Here is a 21,441-nt window from a genome sequence, read left to right as displayed (position 1 = left end):
CCCTATCATACTTTAGGAACAATGAGTGGAGGTGGACATAACATAATGAAAGGTAGAATGGGATCCTCTGTCGTGGTTGAAATGTCAGAAGAAGAGGTTAGTTCATAATTGCACATAGATTATCTTCAAAATTTGTCTCTTACATTAACATGTCCTGATTTTTTTAGTGTGCAGATATATATGAATGTGTTTTAAATGTTATTTACCAATCAATGCTGTAACTTTCTGAAAGACTGACTAAACCTGATACTATCAAGATTTGTATTGGAGTATTTCTCACCACATTGATAATTGCATAATACACTTTAAACTTATGAAGAATATTGTTCCCATTCCAGTTACATTATGTTTATAGATGTTATGCTGCTTTATCTGCATGTGTATATGTGCCTGCATATAGACAGATTAAAGTTAATAGTTATGAACTGAATTGTAAGAAGCAACTAGTTCAGGGGAAGGACTGAAAATAAGGAACTGTTGTGCAGAAGAACAGTGAGTATAGCCTTGGAAGTTCAAGACAGGAGCTTAAGTTTTTATCATTCTAATTATGCAACACAAAGTTTGTTCAAGATTTCTGCAGTCCACAAAATGACCAATCAGACTAACTTCAGTACTAAGCAGATGGTTGAAACTGTAGTAAACAGAATTATCAGCTGATATGTAGATAAACACAAGTTAGATGGTTGATCTGAAGCAGTATGGCTTACTAAGAGCAGCCCAAAAGATAAAGATCTCCAGGAACTAGATTTATTTAAAGAAAGATCTGTTCATAAGACCTGGTAATTTGCCTTTACATATTGTTAAATTACCATCCTTTCCAATTAAAATCCCATGAGACTTGATGGAGCAATGAAATCAATAGGTAGGACAGAGGAATCCTGTTTAAAACAAACAAAAGGGAAGTATTTCTTCACACAATGCACAGTCAACCTGTGGAACTCCTTACTAGAAGATGTTGAAGACCAGGAGTTTAACAGGGCTCAAAAAAAGACCTCGCTAAATTAACGGAGGATAGATTTATCATTGACTATGAGACAGGATGTCCCTAGCTTCTGGGGTGGGAGAGCACAAGAAGTCTTTTCCCTCCTCCCCTACCCTGCTCCCTAGAGAGAAACACCAGCTGTTTTGAAACAGCTGGTGTTCCCTCTAGTTGCTTACTGGGAAGAGATTTTTGGTGTTCTTCCTGCCCCCAAACCAATCAAGACCTAGGGGCAGGGGAGCGTACAAAGTCTCCTTGCCCCACAAGAATATGAACTGGCTAGAGAGACATACCGGCTATTTTAAAACAGTCAGCGTGTCTCTGGATCCAGTGTGCCAAGCCGGTGGATCTGGCCCACAGCTGCCCTGCTGCTCCCCTACCCCCAAGCCAATCGGAACTTGGGGATAGGGGAGTGCACAAAGTCTCCTTATCCTTGCAGCAGCTAGACACACACACCGCTGTTTTAAAACAGCCCACATGTGTGTCTAGCCGCTGTGCGCCCCTGGCAAAAGGATGCGAGAGACTTTGCACACGTTCCCCGCCCCCAGGCCATGATTGGCTTGGGGGCAGGGAGTGTGCAAAGTTTTTCTCCCCACCCTTGGCAAAGGCGCACCACAGCTGGAGAGAAAATCTTGCTATTTTAAAACAGCCAAAGTATGTCTTTAGCCGCTGCGTGCTCCTTTGGCCCCAGGGATTGATTGGGGTGAGAGAGCGGCTGCAAGCCAGATCCACTGGCTTGGGCCAAATCCAGCCCACAGAGGGCCCTTTGCTCACCCCTAGTTTACACTGACATACATGTCCAAAAATTCTTTTAACCAATTCAACTTAATATGCTTGAAATAACACTTTTATTACAAACCAGTGCAATTCTGTGTGAGACAAGCCTTCATTCTTCCCCTTCAGGACTACATTCCTTTCTAAATAGTTTTGCTATTTTATCATCAGCCCTTTTGCCACCATCCCATGTCACGGTTTCTCTAGTATCACTTATTTGTAACCCTCTTCCCTGCCCCAAACATGCTGCCAAGAAGTCTTCTTCAGTTTCCTCTTTCGCTCTTCTGTATCCTCTTGCTGTCTGAGTTGTTCTCAGCAATAATCTTTCTTGTTCATTTTTCCCTGAGCTGTTGTCCCAGGTCCCGTGTTCACTTTTTTAATTTTAGGAGATAAATTGTATGGGACTTGTTGGGTTGCATATCACAATTTAAAGAGGTGGTGCTATATAGGTGAATTTTTTTAATCAATAACATGCACATAACATTCATATTTATAGGCCAATAAAATGGAATCTCAGCTACAGAAAGATTCCATAAAAGCAATGCAGTGCCAAGAAGAGAGAGGGCAGCTGGAAGAAGCCGTAGCAAAATTGCATCTAAGTGTCCAGCAAATGAGAAACACTTTAGAAAAGTATACTGCGAGTATCCAGGTAAATGTGTTTTACTCAGAGGTGCTAAGTATATCCATAGTTAAGGGTGAATGTAGATTCTCATATTAACGTCTATACCTCCTACATCCCTTCCTAAAATGAAGTCTTTTGTTATTTGTGCAGTATTCTAACAGTCTTTTATTTTGTAGAGTTTATCAGAACAAGAAGTTCATTTGAAAGTACAAGTTAAAGAACTTGAGGCTAATGTAATTGCTGCTGCTCCTGACAAAAACAAACAGAAACATCTAGAGAAAAACCTTAATACTTTCAAAAAAGGTATGTTTTGTTTTAGTCTTAAATGCAAATTATAGTGAAGCCCATTTACCAAAGCTGGTTTTGTTCAGATTCACTAATGAGTTTTTTAAAAAAAATCTTGAGGCACCTTCTGTTCCAGTGCTGTCGGTAGTCTTTTTCTTACTGTTTTCTTACTGTTACTTGCAGTAGTTCATTTTCACTTCTCATTTAGGATCTTTATCACCAAAAACTAGGCTGTAACTAACCTATTTAAAGGTTGAAACAAAACGTGTGTTGCATTTTTTCTGATCTTTGTTAATAATGTTGCTCTTTGATCATCCAAAAGTTCTGTGTTAACATTTGACAGTTCTTTTAAATCTTTTTCTTTCATGGCACTGGCTTCACAGAACCATACTGAAGGAGAGAGATGCATATCCTATGGCCACAGTACTTTCTTTGAGAAGTACCAACAGCAAGGGAGCATGCACATTTTTCTATCCTCCATCAGTAGAATGTATGGATATAAATAGCTCACTACAATCAATCTCTGTTTTTTCTTCTACTAATTCGTATAGATATGAAAACATGCCTCCTCTCCCTTGCACAAAGTGACTGGCTTGCTTTTCTTCCAAGTGGCTAATAAAAGTTTGTTCTAGAATTTTAGGCTACGAGTTTCAAAAAATTGCTATCTTAAAATTAGATTTCTAAGTAAGCACTTAAATAAGAGGCCTGATTTTCAAAAGTTATAGACCAGTGGTCCCCAACCTTTGGAGGTTGTCGGGCGCCAGGGGGCGTGGCCATTCGCCCGCCGGGCGCCAGGGGGCGGGAACACTTGCGCCCCGGGGGCGGTCCCCCCCAAAGCCGCATGCCTGGGGGCGCCCCCCCCATAGCTGCATGCCCGGGGCCGGCGGCGCCCCCCCCCCCCCCCCCCCCCCGCCCAGTGCCGCGCGCCCGGGGCCGGCGCTCCCCCTGCCATGCGCCCAGTGCCAGGCCAGCCCCGAGCACCTGGCGGGCGCATGGAAATGCCCCCGCGGGCGCCATGGCGCCCGCAGGCACCGTGTTGGGGACCACGGTTATAGACTCATAGACTTTAAGATCAGAAGGGACCATTATGATCATCTAGTCTGACCCCCCCTGCACAGCGCAGGCCACAAAATCTCACCCACCCCTCCTAGAATAATCCTCTCACCTATATCTCAGATATTGAAGCCTTCAAATACTTTGAAGACCCCAAGATGCAGCGAATCCTCCAGCTGTGATCTGTACCCCATGCTACAGAGGAAGGCGAAAAACCTCCAGGGCCTCTGCCAATCTACCCTGGAGGAAAATTCCTTCCCGACCCCAAATATGGCGATCAGCTAAACCCTGAGCATGTGGGCAAGACTCATCAGCCAGACACCCAGAAAGCTCTCTATAGTAACTCCTATCATCCCTCCATTGACCTATTTCCCACTGATAATGAATGGTCAATTAGTTACCAAAATCATGTTCTTAGTACCTTACAGGGCGGATTGCTTTAAATCAGGTTACCAAAAAGCTAAGACCGACTGCGCTTAATTTTGGAGTAAGCACCTTTGAACTTACACTTCTGTTTTTTTGAGAAAGTAAGTATAGGATGAGGTTCCCTTGGAAAAGCTGAGGTATGCTGAAGTAAAATAGGGAATAGACTTATGGCATCACCATTATGATTTATGGTCATGATGTTCCAAAATAAGGAGCATGTTTTCTGTAATAAAAAATAAAATGACAGTGGCAACTGGCAACTTTAGATTTTTATTTAAGTTATTAACCATTTGATCCAATTAATCATATCCACTTCCTTTTTTTTTTTCTTCTTCCAATAAAGAGTTTTTCCTTATGAGGTTTCATTCTTGCAACTAGATCCTGCATTATCATCTTAAACTGCTTACATTTGACACTTGTTCCCTTTTTTACCCAGGGAATGAATTTCTTAACAATATTTCCAAATAGGGTCTAGGGTCTCTTACACAGAAGCCATGACAGTTTTTCTGTGGCAAAAGTATAGGGGGATATAGGAAGCTGTATGTGTACTGAATAATAGCTTCCCTTTTTCTTTCTTGTCTATTCCAGTGTTCCTTTCTTTGCTACTCCCATCCTTTCCTATATGTTATTTCTGTCTTTAAGACAATGTCTTATCTAACTCCTCTGCTGTGCTTGCACAGGTTCCACCACCACATAAGCACAGAACAAAAACAATCCTATCCAACTTGTTTTTTTCTTTGCACATGTTACTTTTTGGTCTACTGAGGACAGAAACTGAAAGCCCAGAACCTTCAAGAAGCAAGAGCTAGTAGTTAGGCTGAACAGTGTCTGTGTAGTATATTTGTAATGAGATGTAATTGTTATATTTAAATGAGAAAATTGATTATTAGTTTTAATCAATTTTTATCTGCCCTGGTACCTTAGAGCTCCCATAGAAATCTCGGTGAAAACTGTTCTGGAGAGTGTCTCAGGTCACAGGTCTTGAACTTTCTTTTAAAACTACAAAATTGTTATTAGCAGCAAACTTTCTCTAACTTAGACCTAGCATGTTTGTTTTAGCACTGAAAATAATAGCTCTTCAGTGAGTGGTGTCCCTGTGGGTGCTCCACTCAGGTCTCAGTGCGTGCCTGCACCGGGGATTTGAGATTTTTGTGAGCAGTGCCCCTCACGTCATGGCTGCGCACTCAGCTCTCCCCCTTCTCCCCAAACATGTGGAGTGTGCGTGCCGTGCGAGTCTCATCAGTTCCTTTTCAACCATTCATGGCTGAAGACGGAGTTCAGAGCAGTGCTCTTCTTCATGACAGGAAAAACAGAAATCCTCTGTTAGTTTTAGGTTTTTATCTCACAGTTCTACTTAGCTCGACCTTTTTCAATGTTTACTTTGTTGGGGAGGGGAGGCGGCAGCCACAGTGGAGGCTTTTCTTCACCACAGCAATGCCAGATTCCCCCAGCTTCAAAAAATTTGATTTGTGCAGAGACTCAATGCCTACCTCAGAAGTGGGTCTGGCCCACGAAAGCTCATCATCTAATAAACCATCTTGTTAGTCTTTAAAGTGCTACATTGTCCTGCATTTTGCTACCTCAGATGGGCATCCCTCATGTGTCAAATGCCTGAGGGAGTGTCATGAGGCACAGAAGTGCCCTCATTGCCTGAATATGACAGCAAGGGCCAGAAAAGACCACAAAATGTGGCTTAAGACTATTCTCTGGGAAAAGTCTCTTCAATCACCAAGGGACAAACCAGAGGAGGTACTGGCACAGCAAAAGCCCTTGGGTAGAGCAGCTTCATCACCCTGCAAAGGCTCTCAAGCCGCAAGGGCACGCTCCCTGTCCGAGCGGCCTAGAACCTCTTGTTCCCCAGTGCCATCAGTCTCTAGCACCTCAGAGAAACGCAAGTCCGTGCCAGCCAGGAGAACTGAGGCACAAACTAAGACCACTGCATCTACTGGCACCACTGAGGCAGCAGCTTCAGATAAGCCGCATTTGCCTCCATCAGCTCCAGCTCTCCCTCTGCACCCAATCTAACCGGGCAGGTGATTTTGACCATCCCATGGCACTACAGCCTGAGAAAGCGCTGTGCAAAACACAGCACCTACAAAAATCTCCTCAATCTGATTTAAGAGGAGTAACTGGCTCACCACAGTGCAGGGGCACCCTAACACTTCACAGAGTAGCCCCCACTCGCCTACACCACTATCCCCAAGATCTTGTTATGGTAGTGGGCATAGGAGCAGGCTTTCATCAGGCCACTCCTCTCCTTCGCCATCACTAGCATTCATTCTGGGATCACTCCCTTCAACAATGTCCCATTTGGCCCAGCCAACCGTTGATGTATTCCCCACATCAGCTCCCACCTCAGTGGAACCCATGGGATACATGGTAAGGGTACCGGCTGCGGACCTCCCATACCTACCATTCAAGGCCCACAGCCTCTATATCCCAGCAACATCGCATCTCTAGGCGCTCACCCACAATTTCTGCACGCTCCTCACCTGCCCTCAGTAATTTCTCAAGAGGGTTCCAGTGAACGTGACAAACTATCTTTGAACCTTCGGATGCTTTGTGGCAAAATACAGCCTCTGTTCCTCCCACAAACTGCAGAGCGGACAGAAATTATTTAATCCCTGCAAAGTACATGAACTTTCTATTTTCCCAACTACAGCCAAATTTGCTGGTGGTGGACTCTGTGAATCACAAGGCTAAGAACTCACAATCTGAATCTATGCCCCATTACAAAGAACACAAACGGCTAGACCCCTAGGGCCGCAAAATGTACTCTTTGGCCACACTTCAGTTCCGTATATCTAATTATACAGCACTGTTGGCTAATTACAATCATGCCATTATGCCAAATTACAAGACTTGCTACGGGACCTCCCTGAAAACAAGCGACCTCACCTTCAATCCATCATTAAGGAGGGTTTATCAATAGCTAAAACAGCTCTTCAGGCCACTATGGATGTCGCAGACACCGCGGCTAGAGCCACAGCCATAGTAATTGCAGCCACGAGGCCTTGCACGTTATCAGGGGTCCCAAAGGAATTACAAACAAAGGTGGAGGATCTCCGTTTGACAGGAAACAATTGTTTGCTAAAAATACAGATGAAATCCTACACTCTATGAAGGACTCTCATACGACACTACGCACCTTGGGCATGTACACCTCTCCCAATAAGAAGCATAAATACACTCCCTACCAAAAACCGAGGGATTATAATTACAACTATTACAGGCAGCAGCAGAGGCCATATGATAACAGGCCCAAGCAATGCCCTAATAAGAGGAGGCATCCGCAAAATCAATCCTCCACAAATCAGTCTACCTCTAACAAGCAGAAAATTTGAAGTTTTGGTTGGGGGCCTGAGCAACCACCCCTATAAGTCCAGTGCAGTCCGTTGTCACCTTTGGTCACTGCCTGAGATTTTTTCTACCAACAGTAGGCCCAAATTACCACAGACAAATGGGTCCTAGAAATTATCAGATCAGGTTATATAATCCCCTTTACTTCCATGCCCCCTACCCAACGTTCTACCCCATCTCTCTTTAGGGACCCCTCTCACAAGCCCCTATTATGAGCAGAAGTGCAAAAGCTACTTGCCTTAGGAGCAATAGAACCCATCCCCAAGGAATATCAGAGAAGGAGGTTCTACTCCAATTATTTCCTCGCAGCCAAGAAAACAGAGGGATGGAGACCAATCCTCAATCTCAGGAAACTCAAGTTCATTTGCAACACAAAATTCAGAATGGTGACCTTAGCAATCATCGTACTTGCACTGGACGAAGGGGACTGGTTCTCAGCCCTCAACCTACAAGACACACATTTCCATGTGACCATCCATCCCACAGAAGATTTCCTCAGATTTGTCGTGGGATAAGATCATTATCAATATAGAGTCCTCCCCTTTGGCCTCTCTATGGCCCCTTGAGTATTTTTGAAGACCCTAGCCGTAGTCATGGCCTTTCTCAGAAGACAAAACATCATTATCTTCCCTTACCTAGACAATTGTCTAATCAAGGACCCTACCTATCAGCAAACTACTGTTATAACTATTACCAGGGAATGTTTTTCCCGACTTCACCTGCCTATCAACATGCAAAAATCCACCATACAGCCCACACAGAAGATAGAGTTCATTTGGGGCATTACTAGACTCAGTCACAGCAAGAGCCTACCTCCCACCACAAAGATTCAGAGCGATCTGTGACCTCGTTCAACAGGTCAAACAGCCCTCCTTCTCCACGGCCTGCATGTGCCTTCAATTACTGCGGCATAAGGCGGCCACAACGTTCATATGGCTGCACATGCGTTGCCTACAACATTGGCTTGCAATCAACTATATACCAACCCAACACAGCCTAGCAAAGCACCTCTCACTTCCTTCACCAGTGCTGGAGTCCCTCGAATGGTGGACATCTCCGAACAACCTCCTCATTGGTATACCCTTCCACCAACCAGACCCTTCAGTTACTATAACAATAAATGTATCACTCATGGGTCTGGGAAGCCCACTGTTGCGCAGCATCAATACAGGGTACATGGGCCCAACACAAGAGACACTTTCACATCAATATCCTAGAACTAAGTGCCATTCACAGGGCTTGCGCCCATTTCCTTCCCCCGATAAAGGGCAAAACTATTTGTGTTGTCACGGACAACACACCGCCTATGTTTTATGTCAATAGGCAAGGGAGTGCCTGATCTCACACACTATGTGCTGAGGCAGTCACATTCTGGAACTGGTGCATCAGAAACTAGATAACCCCAACGGCCATGTACATACCAGGACAACTGAATGTGAGAGCCAAAAAACTGAGCAGACATTTCTCAGATCAGCATGAGTGGGAGATCAATACCAATGTCCTCCTTTCAATCTTCTGCAAATGGGGGTTCCAACTATAGACCTCTTTGCAACACCTCACAACCACAAATGCCACAGATTCTGCTCTCGGACAGAACGAGGCAAGAGATCAGAAGGAGATACCTTCACCCATCCTCTGGATAGCTCCCCTACTTTGTTTTTCCACCAATTCAGCTCATTGCCAGAGTGATCAACAAGATCCGATTGGCCCACAGTAATTTTAATAGACCCAGCCTGGCCAAGACAGCCCTGGTTCCCTTATCTACACTACCTGTCAATAGATCAACCTATCCTTCTCCTGGCGGTGCCGAATCTCCCCTCAGAGCATCATGGCTGTATATGTCATCTCAATATCAAAACCATAAAACTCACGGCATGGTTTTTCCATGGTTCCAGAATGAAGCACTCACCTGTTCGACAGAGTCAAACAAGTTCTTCTAAACAGTTGGCGTCTCTCTATGAGAAGCATCTATCAAAATAAGTGGACACGTTTTCAACAATGGTGCACGATGTGCAATTTGCATCCCACTACAGTCCCCATACCTGCCTTACTCGACTACCTCATGGACTTCAGTGACACAGGCCCCTCCATCTGCTCCATCCAAGTCCACCTGGTGGTGATGACGGCCTTCCATGATCCAGTAGACAGCTTTTCTCTCTGTGCACATCCCATGGTGAAGCGTTTTCTCACAGGCCTACAGAAAACGCATCCAAACCTTCCCCCCTTCTCCTCACCTCCCCCGGTGCCACCATGGGACCTGAATTTGGTCCTTGACATGCTCACTAGGACACCCTTTGAGCTATTAGCCACTGCTAAGGTGGCATTCAAAGTGGCAATAACATCAGCAAGAAGGTAGGAGAAATTGCAGCCCTCATTGCAGACTGTTGCATTTATAGTGGCATGGCAATTGCATTCTACCTTGATAGAACTAGGGCAACCAGAAAATCGGACAGGCTTTTTGTGACGTGGTCAGGATCACGCACAGGAACAGCAGTGTAGGCACAGTGCCTATCCAAGTGGATTCTAGGCTGCATATGTACCATTTATGGACTTAGGGGCAGACAGCCACCGCAGTGCATCAGGGCTCATTCCACAGGTGCTATTGTCACTACAACGGCCTTCCCGAACAATGTACCATTGGTAGACATTTGTAGAGCAGCCACATGGTCCTCACACTATACTTTCGCATAGCACTATGCCCTACACAAGGGGCCAATACCCTCCACATCTCTAGCAGATGTGGTCCTTTCTTCTTCTACTTAGAATCCAATGCCTACCTCCATTAGGAAGGTACTACTACGGAGTCACCTGAGTGGAGCATCCATAGGGACACCACTTACTGAAGAAGTAGTTGTTACTCACCTTGTACTGTAACGATAGTTCTTCTTCGAGTGGTTGCTCATGTCCTTTTGAATTAGGTGTGCGCACCGCGTGCACCGTGTCTTCTGGAGTGTTTTCCCTAGCAGTACCCGTAGCGCCGGCAGGGCACCTTCCTGGAGTGGTGCTGCCATGGCGGGGTATAAGTGCCCCTGCTGGCGCTCCCCCCAGCTCAGTTCCTCCTTACCGCCCGTGACAGTCATTGGAGCGTGTCTCTGTTAGAGCAGTTAATGGTTCCCATTTCTCTTAGTGAATAGTTCTAAATAGTTCAAATTAGTTAGATAGTTAGTAGTTCTTTGTTTTTTTCTTCTCCCCCTTTGGGGGTGAGGAATGCCAGGGCTGCAAGGCTTTAAGGCGTGCGCTGTGTGTGCGAAGTTTATGCCCAAAGGAGACCCTCACGATAGTTGTCTGAAGTGTCTAGGTGAGGTCCACCTAACAGACACCTGTAAGACCTGCAGGGAGAGGGTCTCCCATTTAAAACTTCTCCTCATGGAGGCGGCTTTACAGCCAGCACCGACTGGACACTCTGCGGTGCACAGTGCACCAGCGTCCACATGCGATGCTCCATCGCAAGAGCAGGCCTTGGTATCGAGGGCTCAACACCGTTCTCGCTCCCCAGCACCAAAGAGATCAAGTAAGTCGCATGGTAGGTCTCTGAGCCGGAAGTCCAAGTCGGGCCCACACCACAATGCCGAGTCTCCGGTGTGCACGTCCTTTTCTACCACTGTGAGGCATAAGCGAGCGGGACGACCTAGGGCAGCTACCCTCACACTTTCCCTCCACACCGGACACTTTTGAGGTGGCACATGAGCTTATTAGCCTCACTACCTCCCCTCCGTCGTCAGTTGAGGTCGAGGTCGCCTACGCCGGAGGCCGTGCTGACACTGGCTTAGCCTCCACACCGGCGTGATCGGCCAGCACCAGTCGCTTATGCAGTGGGACCGTCCCCTGTGGGACCAGTACCGCTTGCCTCTACCTTGGTGCTGGTCTCTACGCAGGCCGCCAGGCTTCACCTGGCACTCGACTGGGCTCGTCCCCCGTCCCCCCCCAACTGTTGGGACGTCTTCCAGACCCCGTCTTGGCTGCACCAGTGCCGTATCACCCAAGCCTTGTGGAACCGTCTACAGCACCATCATCGGTACCAGCACTGAGCAGCTTTCCCGGGGTGCCACTCCAGTCTTCGGCACCGGGCCCTTCAGCATCAAGCTCTTCGGCACTGATGCAAGTTCTGACTCCGGGCTCTTTGGCACCGATACAGGTTTTGGCACCATTACAGGCACCAGAATTGGTCCTATGGGCCATGCCGGTGCCGCCATTGCTGGTAACATCGATCTCTTCAAGGTTCATCTCGACAACTCTAGCACCTTCGTCCCAGCCTGCAGTAGAGTCTGCGGAAACAGCGATGGGGCTGCTGCCAGAAGGATAGCCAGCTTTGAGGGCCCCGCAACTGATACCAACTTTGACAGCACAGCCTTGCACCACAACCGGCACCGGGACATGTCCTCCCAGCACTGGCTCCACTCCCGGCACTGGGACCTGTCCTCCGGTGCCGCAACTGGCACCGGGACCTGTCTTCCCGGCACCAGTACATCCTCATTGCATGCACACGGGCAAACCCGAGTCTATGGCCAGGTTTGCACCCCCCCCTCCCCCCCCCCGGTTGGTGGCAGGGCATTCATCATCTGCACCTCACTGGCCTGAGTCGGACTATTTGTTGGATTCTGATGCGACCTCGTTCAGGTTGGAGTCCTCGGGAGCTTCCTCATATCATAGATCCCGTTCCCGGCGTCTGCAGCAGACGTGGCCGCCTCAACCACAATGGCCCTTCTGGACACTGTGGGCTTACCACCAGTGGCAGGGGCCTGTGCCGTCCTCTGTGGTATCCAGTGTCTTGGGGCACCGAGCACAACCGTTGGCATCGCTGTTAAAACCCCCTCCTTCGCCCCAGAGATCGGTTACTACAGATGCCGCTACAGAGCTACAAGCCCCGGTGCCGGAGCCACTTCCGCAAACAGTGCCGCCTGTCCAGCCAGCTCCTCAACTGGGCCCTATACTGGATCTGATACCGATCCAGGAGTCGTCGTCACCTTTGTCTCCTGATAAAGCCTTGGCGGATCCCGCACCGGCGTTTCCTACTATGGATGCCTGAGCGCATCAGGATCTGCTTAGGCGTCTGGCCTCCAATCTGGGTGTCCCAGTGGAGCCAGTAGTGGAGGACACGGACCCAGTGATTGACATCCTCTCTGACAATGCGCCCACCTGCTTGGCTTTGCCACTTAATAAAACCATGGCCAAGATTACTAACGCCCTGTGGCAGACCCCGGCTTCCCTGACCCCTACCTTAAAGGGAATCGAGAGGTGCTATTACGTTCCCCAGCCTGTTCCAGGGGCACAAACACCTGTACTCCCAGCCTGTTCCAGGGTCCTTGGTTGTTCAAGCTGCAGCTCAAAAGGAGAGGCTTCCCCAGCCAGGGCCATCCCCCAAAGGCTAGGGAGCCCAAACTCCTTGACCTGATGGGCCGTAAGGTGTATGCCACTGGTGGGGTGCAGCTCCGCATTGCTAACCAGCAAGCAATGCTGAGTCGATATGCTTATAATACATGGCAGGCGGTGGATAAGTTTAAGGATAAGCTCCCTGCTGAGGCCCATCAAGAGTTTGCAGCAATGACCTCAAAGGGCAGAACCATCACCTGCACGGCCCTTCGGGCTTCCCTGGATGCTGTTGACTCTGCAGCCCGCACCATGGCGTCGGGTGTAGTTGTGCGCCATGGTGCATGGCTGCAAGTGTCTGGAATACCCCCGGACGTCCAAACCACAATCCCGGACCTGCCTTTTGACGGCAAAGCATTGTTTTCAGAGCACACTGACTACAGGCTCTATACGCTTAAGGACACGAGATCTATTCTCGGGTCCTTGGGGATCCACATGCCGGCCCCTCAGCGTCGTCAGCTGCTCTACAGACAGCAGGGGAGAATGCAGTCCCAGGTCCCCTGTGGGGATTACTGGAGATGCCATCCTCGTGCCCCCAGAGGAGTTGCGGGGGCGGCTGTGGGCCAATCATCCGCAAGGGTTTGTTGATGCCGCCCGAGAGGGGACAACCCCCGTGGGGTTGGTCAAGGCCCCTCTCAGCAGCCCAAGCACCAGTTTTAACGGGTTGCTAGAGAGTTGCACACTAACCTCCTACCCTAGCCCCCCGTTTGGGGCCAGCTTATTCCGGTTTACCCACGCTTGGGCAGAAATCACCACTGACACCTGGGTTCTAAAAATAGTCAAAAATGGCTATACCATCCCCTTCCTGGGCTCGCCCCCTTCCAACCCGCCCCGTCCCTTTTCAGGGACATCTCTCACGAAGGCATCCTCCGTCAAGAGGTGTTAGCACTCCTGGAAAAGGGAGGCGTGGAGAGGGTACCTTCACATCTGAAGGGCAAGGGGTTTTATTCCTGGTATTTCATTGTCCCAAAACCGAAGGGTGGGGTTGGTCCCATCTTAGATCTCAGGGACCTCAACAAGACGGTGGTGAAATCCAAGTTCAGAATGGTAACCCTGGCCTCTGTTATCCTGGTTTTACAGTTAGGAGACTGGTACGCAACTCTCGATCTCAAGGATGCTTACTTCCATGTGGCAATAAGACCCAGCCACAGGTGGTTTCTCCGTTTTATTGTTTCCTGATGCCACTTCCAATTTGCAGTGCTCCCATTTGGCCTTTCAACAGCACCCAGGGTCTTTATAAAATGCATGGTGGTCATAGTGGTGTTCCTCCGCAAAAAGGGGTACACGTCTTTCCGTACCTAGATGACTGGCTGATTCGTAGTCGTTCCTATGAACAGGTGGAGGCCCATGTTTCCCTCACAAGGGCCGTCTTCGTAAGGCTGGGACTTGTGCTAAATGAGGACAAGTCATCGTTGACTCCCTCCAAGTACCTCGAATTAGTAGGTGCCCTCCTGGACACCGGGGTGGCAAGAGCACTCCTCCCCAGAACCAGGTTTCTGTCCATAGTGGAGCTGGTCTCCGAGTTAACCCGGTTCCCCATCACAACTGCCCAGGTCTGCTCGAGGCTGCTGGGACACATGGCAGCATGTACGTATGAGGTATGCCATTCTCAAATGAGGCTCAGGCCTCTGCAGGCCTGGTTGGCAAGGGCATTCAACCAGTCCAGAGGTCTTTGGGACACGGTTCTCACAGTGCCTCTGGAGGTGATAGCCTCCTTACAATGGTAGACCCAGGAGGCGGTGGTGTGCAGCGGGGTTTCATTCACTGCACCTCCTCCCTCGCTTACACTGGTCACAGGTGCTTTGGACCTGGGTTGGGGAGCACACCTGGCGTGTCACAGAACCCAGGGTTTGTGGTCCCCTGCAGAGCGGGCTCTGCACATAAATGTCCGGGAGCTCGGGGCAGTCAGAGCCTTCGAGACCTTCCTGTCGAAGCTGTCTCGCCACCCTGTCCTGGTCCACCTGGACAACATGGTAGCTGTGTTTTACCTCAACAGGCAGAGGGGGAGCCCAGTTGCCTCCCCTCTGCCGCGAGGCTCTGTGCCTCTGGGAACTGTGCGTAGCTCACGACATAGTTTTGCAGGCAGAGTACCTGCCAGGGTGCAAAAACTTGCTGGTCGATGCTCTGAACGGTTCCTTCAGAGCCCACGAAGGGATTCAGCCCTTCGTCAGGTCTTCCACAGGTGGGGTTGTCCCCTAGTAGACTTGTTTGCCTCGGCATGCAACACCAAGTGCCAGAGTTACTGCTCCCTGTTGGGGCTGGGGGAACACTCCAGGGGGGATGCCATGACCGTGCCGTGGCTGGCGGGCATCCTCTATGCTTTCCCTCCGTTTCCCCTAATTCTCAGGGTTCTGACCAGGGTCAAGACCTTCAGGTCCACGGTCATCTTGATAGCCCCTCGGTGGCCCAGGCAGTTCTGGTTCCCTATCCTGGTGGATATGCTCAGCGAGGAGCCTATAAAGCTCCCGCCGGTTCAAGATCTCATGACACAGCCCTAGGACAGGGGCCTCATGGTTCACCCGAATCTCCGCTCTCTCCACCTAACGGCCTGGTTTATCTGTGGCTGACCCAACCGGAAAGGGAAAGTTCCCAGGAGGTACAGATGGTGCTCCTAAGGTAGTAGAAAACCATTTACCAGGCGGTCATACACAGCCAAGTGGCTGCAGTTCTCATCTTGGGCGTCCAGAAAGGAGTGCACCCATCTTGTGTACCTGTCCCATTCATTCTGGACTACTTTTTTGAGCTTGGGTCCAGTGGCCTTTCTATCTCCTCTATCAAAGTCTATGTGGCATCTCTCTCCGCCTTCCATGTTGGTTCGGCAGGAGTGTCTCTGTTTTCTGACCCTGTGGTCAACAGGTTCCTTAAGGGTTTGGACAAGTTGTACCCCTTGATTTAGACCCCCTCTCCCTGATTGGGACCTTAGCCTCATGTTTTCTAGACTTGTGTCGCCCCTCTCCCCTTTGAGCCGCTGGCCACATGTTCTTTGAAGCACCTCTCTATGAAGGTTGCATTCATTGTGGCCATTACGTCGGCTCGCAGGGTCTCTGAGCTGAGGGCGTTAATTGTAAACTCACCCTACCTAGTATTCTCGGACAATAATGTGACGCTCCACCCTCACCCGGCCTTTCTCCCCAAGGTGGTGTCACTGTTCCATCTGTCCCAAGAAATTTACCTCCTGGTTTTCTTTCCAAAGCCCCATGCCTCCCCTAGGGAGCAAGTGCTCAATTCCCTGGATGCAAGATGTGCGCTAACTTTTTATATTGATAGGACTAAACCCTTTCACGAATCCACACAATTGTTTATTGCTGTTGCTGACAGAATGAAAGGGCTCCCCATATCGACACAGAGGTTGTCCAATTGGGTCGCAGGGTGTATCAGGGAGTGTTATGCGTTGGCTGGGAAGGTCCCGCCCTGGGTTACAGCACATTCCACCAGGGCGCAGGCATCCTCTGTAGCTTTTGGGGCACAGGCTCCAATCACTGAAATCTGCAGGGCGGCCACATGTTCGTCGCTCCATGCCTTTACGGCGCACTACGTACTGGCACAGCAGGCTAGGAAGGACGCAGGATTGGGATCTGCGGTCCTCAGCTCTGTATTGTAAATATGTTTGTTTTATCTGTACCACTTTGCACTTTTCTACAGTTTTTCTGTGTTCACTTAGTTGAATAAATTTGTTTGGGTTCTTCATCTTTCATGGATTTCTCTTTCTAAGTGCTCTGACTCCTCCTCCTTGAAGTGGGGTTGACTTGGAAATCACCTAATTCGAATGGACATGAGCAACCACTCGAAGAAAAGAACGGTTACTTACCTGTAACTGTTGTTCTTCGAGATGTGTTGCTCAGGTCCATTCGATCCCCCCCCCCCCCCACCACCTCCCCTTCGTCGGAGCGTCCGACAAGAAGGAACTTAGGTGGGGGAGCGCCTGCATGGGTACTTATGCCCCTCCATGGCGGCGCCACTCCAAGGGGTGCCCTGCCGGCGCTACGGGTACTGCTAGGGAAAACACTCTAGAAGATGCGGCGCATGCGGTGTGCACACCTAATTTGTTTAATTCAAATGGACATGAGCAACACATCTCGAAGAACAACAGTTTCAGGAAAGTAACTGTTCTTTTCTTCGAGATGTGTGTCCCTGTGGGTGCTCCACTACCCTCCTGTTCTCCCCTCTGCTTGGAGTCTACAGGGACTACAGGTAGAAATGGAACAGACAGGACTCATGCCGCACGCGCACTCCACAGACTGGGGGTGGGGGGGGCGCTGAGTGCGCAGGCGCAGCTCAAGGGGCACTGCTCACAAAAATCTCCAATCCCCGGCGTAGGTATGCACCAAGACCTGAGTGGAGCACCCACAGGATCACACATCTCGAAGAACTATGGTTATTGCACAGGGTGAATAACTACTTCTGTGAACTGATTAAAGCTTAAAAATTCTGTTCTGTTCTGTTAAAGATATTAAACTGCTAACTATTAAAAATTGTCATTTTTGTTTAACTGTCTCATTTACAAACTTTTATATTGACAGATTATGAGACTGTTGCTGAAAAGGCTAGTAAAGTGGAAAATGAAGTTAAAAGATTACATAATCTCATAATTGAGATCAATAATCATAAACTTAAAGCTCAGCAAGACAAACTTGATAAGATAAACAAGGAAATAGATGAATGTTCTTCTGCTATAACTAAAGCCCAGGTAGCAATCAAGACTGCAGACAGGTAAATGCTCTTATGTGCTCAAGTTAAAACATACCAGCACTGATCCTCTAGTGATATAGTGCTTTTATCTTGCTCATTTTGCAAACATGAATGAATCTCTTATTTTTCAGGTTTGTCAGCTTAGGGGTTATGACTCCTTCTCTTTTTTTTTATGGCTAGAGGGAAGGTAGTTGGAAGGGGCATGCACTTTCTCTTTTAACATGGGGTTGACTGATATAAAAGAGAGTAAAAACCACTAACAAACAGGTTGTTAATATACAGTAAACTTCCGGTAATCTGGCACCTTTAGGACCCAGGGGGTGCCAGATTATCAAATATGCCGGACTATCGGAAGGGGGGCAGGGTCTATGAGGGGTCTGGGGTGGCATCCACTCCACCCCAGACTCCTCATAGCCCCCCTTCCTCCCTTCCGATAGTCCAGCTCTGCCCCAGGCGTCCCTGATTCAGCAGCGGCTGAATCGGGGATGCCTGCAGCAGAGTAGCTAGAGTGCTGCCTGGTTGGTCGGGTAGCGCCGACCCTTGGCGCGGCAAGACCAACCCGGCAGCACCCCAGCTGCTCTTGGGGACACCTGGGGCAGAGCAGCTGGGGTGCTGCTGGGTTGGTCCCGCAGCGCTGCTCCTCGGCGCTACTGGACCAACCCGGCAGCACCCCAGCTGCTCTGTCCCAGATGTCCCCAAGTCAGCCGCTGGTCAGTTTCAGCAGCGGCTAACTTGGGGACGCCTGGGGCAGAGCAGCTGGGATGCTGCCAGGTTGGTCCAGTAGCGCCGAGGTGCAGCGCTGCTGGGACCAACCCGGCAGCACCCCAGCTTCTCTGTCCCAAGCATTCCCAAGGCAGCTGCTGCTGAAACTGGCCAGGGGCTGATTCCACAAAGCCGGGGCAGAGCAGCTCTGCCTCGGGCTTCCCAGAGTCAGCCGCTGGTCAGTTTCAGCAGCAGCTGAATCGGGGACAGCTGGGGTGCTGCCAGGTTGGTCCTGCAGCGCTGAGGGGCAGCGCTATGGGACCTACCGCCAGCAATCCAGCTGCTCTGCCCCCGGCTTCCCCGATTCAGCCGCTGGTCAGTTTCAGCAGCAGCTGAATCGGGGAAGCCGGGGGCAGAGCAGCTCCAATGATCCGGCTGCCCGGAGCACTTCCGGGTTCCTGATGGTGCCGGACCATCAGATGCCAGACCAATGGAGTTTTACTGTACTTGCTTTTAGAAAAAAACTGAGGTGCAGATGTAAAGTGAACATTTATGGCCGCAGGAGTGAGTCATTTTTAGAGTCAATTAGACTTAAATTCTTTAGTTCCCAGTCTTGTGTTTAATTTATGGCAAAGATTTTAATGCCTTTGATAGGAATAGAAAAACATCCTTCAGCTGGAGCTAAGCTTTATAAACTCTTCACCAGCTTGTGTAATCTATATTAATTTATGGTAATTCATCATTTGTGTAGATGTGACTAGTGTCGTTAATGCCTGTAGCACACTCACTAGCCAAAAGATCGTTGGCTTAAACGTCTTTGAATTCAAGATGTTAATGTCTCCCAGTTGTTGTCCTCAGACCAAACATAACAGCCTCATAGAAGAAAATGTAAATTTTGTAACTTGTTAAATCAATGATCTTTTCGTTCCTTCAGACAAACTGCAACCTCGGTAGTTTTTTCTATAATAATTTTCCCATAATGAATGAACATACAAAACTTTAAGATGCAAGTTCAAAATTGCACTTTAACAACTGAAATCTGAAGAGTGATATTTTGCTGACCTCTGCCAGGAAAGAAAAACTGGATATATGTTGTATACTAAGCAGTTGATAAGAAATGCATATGCCAAATGTCAGACTCTTAATTCAGTGAGACTGCAAGTTAAGTAATCCTATTCTAAGCATCTGTTGTAGATACAGATTCAGGAAGGAAGATCCAATTTATTGTAGTATTTTGCAGGGAGTAAGAAATTGGGAATATCAATAATAATAAGGTGATCCTTACCTGTTGATGATTACAAAGAACTAATTGTCCTTTTCAGATCTTTAAATGTTTACCATAATTGAACATACTAGTATGCAGGACCATCCCAAGGAAGGTGCGGGGCCAAGGACAGGACATGCTTCCACTCCCTCCCACCTATTCTCACCCCACTCCCCTGAGCGATGCAGCCCACTGCAAATGAGTACAGGGGGTGGTTCCACCCTGTCCCTCAAGCCCCTCTCCCCTGAGCAACGTGGATGGGAGTCAGAGAAACCAAGAGGTCTGGAGCTAGGTCAATCAACTTCCAAACACCAGTGAGTGCAGCAGCAGCAGGCCCCACCCTTGCTGCTGGTGCCAGGCTCCCAAACTGCTCCTGAGCCCTCTGGGGCCTGAGGCAGTTGCCCCAAATCATCCAGTGGACAAGATGGCTTTGTTAATATGCAAACATCTTAAATACCTACTTTATTCAGAAACCTAAAAAAATCAGAAGAATCTGTTCTTCGCACTGAGAAGGAAATTGGTGATAATGAAAAGGAAATGAAAGAGCTAATAGAAGAGTTAACAATATTGGAAGAGAAAGCTACTGAAGTTATGAATAACTGCAAACAAGCTGAAGTAAGTGTAAAATTGGTTTTTTGTGTCTCTTCTGAAAGAATGTACTTCACAGAATGTAACTTTCTACAGGCAGAGATTATGGATGAGAAGGCTTGCGATTTTATCAGATTATTGTGACAAGCAGATTTTCACTACATGCTAGTTTATTTTCTTAGCCATTGACATCTAAGGTGTAGGCATAAGAATACCAAAAGGGGTTGCAAGTTTATCAAGAAATGTATTTATGAAAGAAGATATGTAAGCCTCAAATTTGGGTCAAAATATGGGAAATGTATTTTTTCTTGTAAAAAGTCTTCCACGCTTCTTCCTATCTTCCAAAAATCCAATTAAGGCTTAAACACATGCAAACAAGAAATCAAGTTGGGGAAATGGTCGTCTTGATTTGTTTAAGTGTAACCTAGAAGGCAAGGCCTGTATGTTATATATAGGACCCTACCAAATTCATGGTCCATTGTGGCCAATTTCATGGCCGTAGGATTTGAAAACTGGAACATTTCACATTTTTGGCTATTTAAACCTGAAATTTCAAAGTATTGTAACTATGGGATGCTTCCAAAAGAAAGTCTTGGGAGAGGTCACAAACCTGTTTTAGAGGGTCAGAGGATTGCTACCCTTCTGTGCTGCCTTCAAAGCTAGATTTTGAAGGCAGTAACCACAGAGCCCCCTACAGCTGTACAATGTACCAAGAGGTTGAGGTGCGTCTGATCTCTGCTGTGCTACTGAGTGCCCCAGCCAGTGGCTTTTAGGTGCTAGTCCTGGCCAACTTTGGAAGGACGATATTTGCACTTTCTCTTCATGGCTGCTCTTTAGTATCTCTCCGTTGCAGACAGCTCTGCATCCCTGGTCCCATGCTCATTTCTTGCCCCCATCGCTCTGCAGAGGGGGAGGGGTCACAGTGTAAGGTGTGCCCTCCCTACCAGATGCAGTTATTTGCTCATTTCAGTAAGATTACGGTCATATGAACCTTGACAGGATTTATTGAAACTTCACAGCACCAAATAACAAGCAAGGTGCTGCAAGCATCCCAGGAAACATCTGATTCAAATGTCTCTTGCAGCTGTAGGAACCTCAGATAGCTTCCCAGTCCCAGAGAGCATCCTGTAGCAGGGGGAGGCACCTGGAGGTGGATCTGGCCCCTCTCCCTCCAGTAGCTATGAAGGAGCTAGCTTAGTCTGAGCTAGGAGCCCCCTTTGATGCAGTGCTCCCAGTATCCATGGGGAGATACAGTTCAACTCCACAAAATCTCCAGCTGCAGGAACCTTAGACTGCTGCCCAGTTCCAGAGCATTTTGCAGCAGGCACACAG

The 21,441-nt window shown here is 48.3% G+C and overlaps 1 protein-coding gene across 3 annotated transcripts in view; it reads left to right on the top strand.

Moving 5' to 3' along the window:
- SMC4 (structural maintenance of chromosomes 4) overlaps positions 1-21,441 on the top strand; it is a 94,560-nt gene that overhangs the window by 63,705 nt on the left and 9,414 nt on the right. For all 3 annotated transcript variants that reach the window (XM_006123439.5, XM_075937823.1, XM_075937822.2), the window contains exons 15-19: positions 17-96; positions 2,250-2,402; positions 2,552-2,678; positions 17,387-17,576; positions 19,992-20,136. In XM_006123439.5, the coding sequence (XP_006123501.1) occupies positions 17-96; positions 2,250-2,402; positions 2,552-2,678; positions 17,387-17,576; positions 19,992-20,136 (695 nt within the window). The remainder of the gene's footprint in view (positions 1-16; positions 97-2,249; positions 2,403-2,551; positions 2,679-17,386; positions 17,577-19,991; positions 20,137-21,441) is intronic.

This window comes from Pelodiscus sinensis, chromosome 10 (assembly GCF_052426305.1).
Source record: "Pelodiscus sinensis isolate ZL-2025 chromosome 10, ASM5242630v1, whole genome shotgun sequence".
Taxonomy (NCBI): Eukaryota; Metazoa; Chordata; order Testudines; family Trionychidae; genus Pelodiscus; species Pelodiscus sinensis.
Note: the sequence above shows the minus strand (reverse complement) of the source record. Positions and strands in the feature narration are given on the sequence as shown.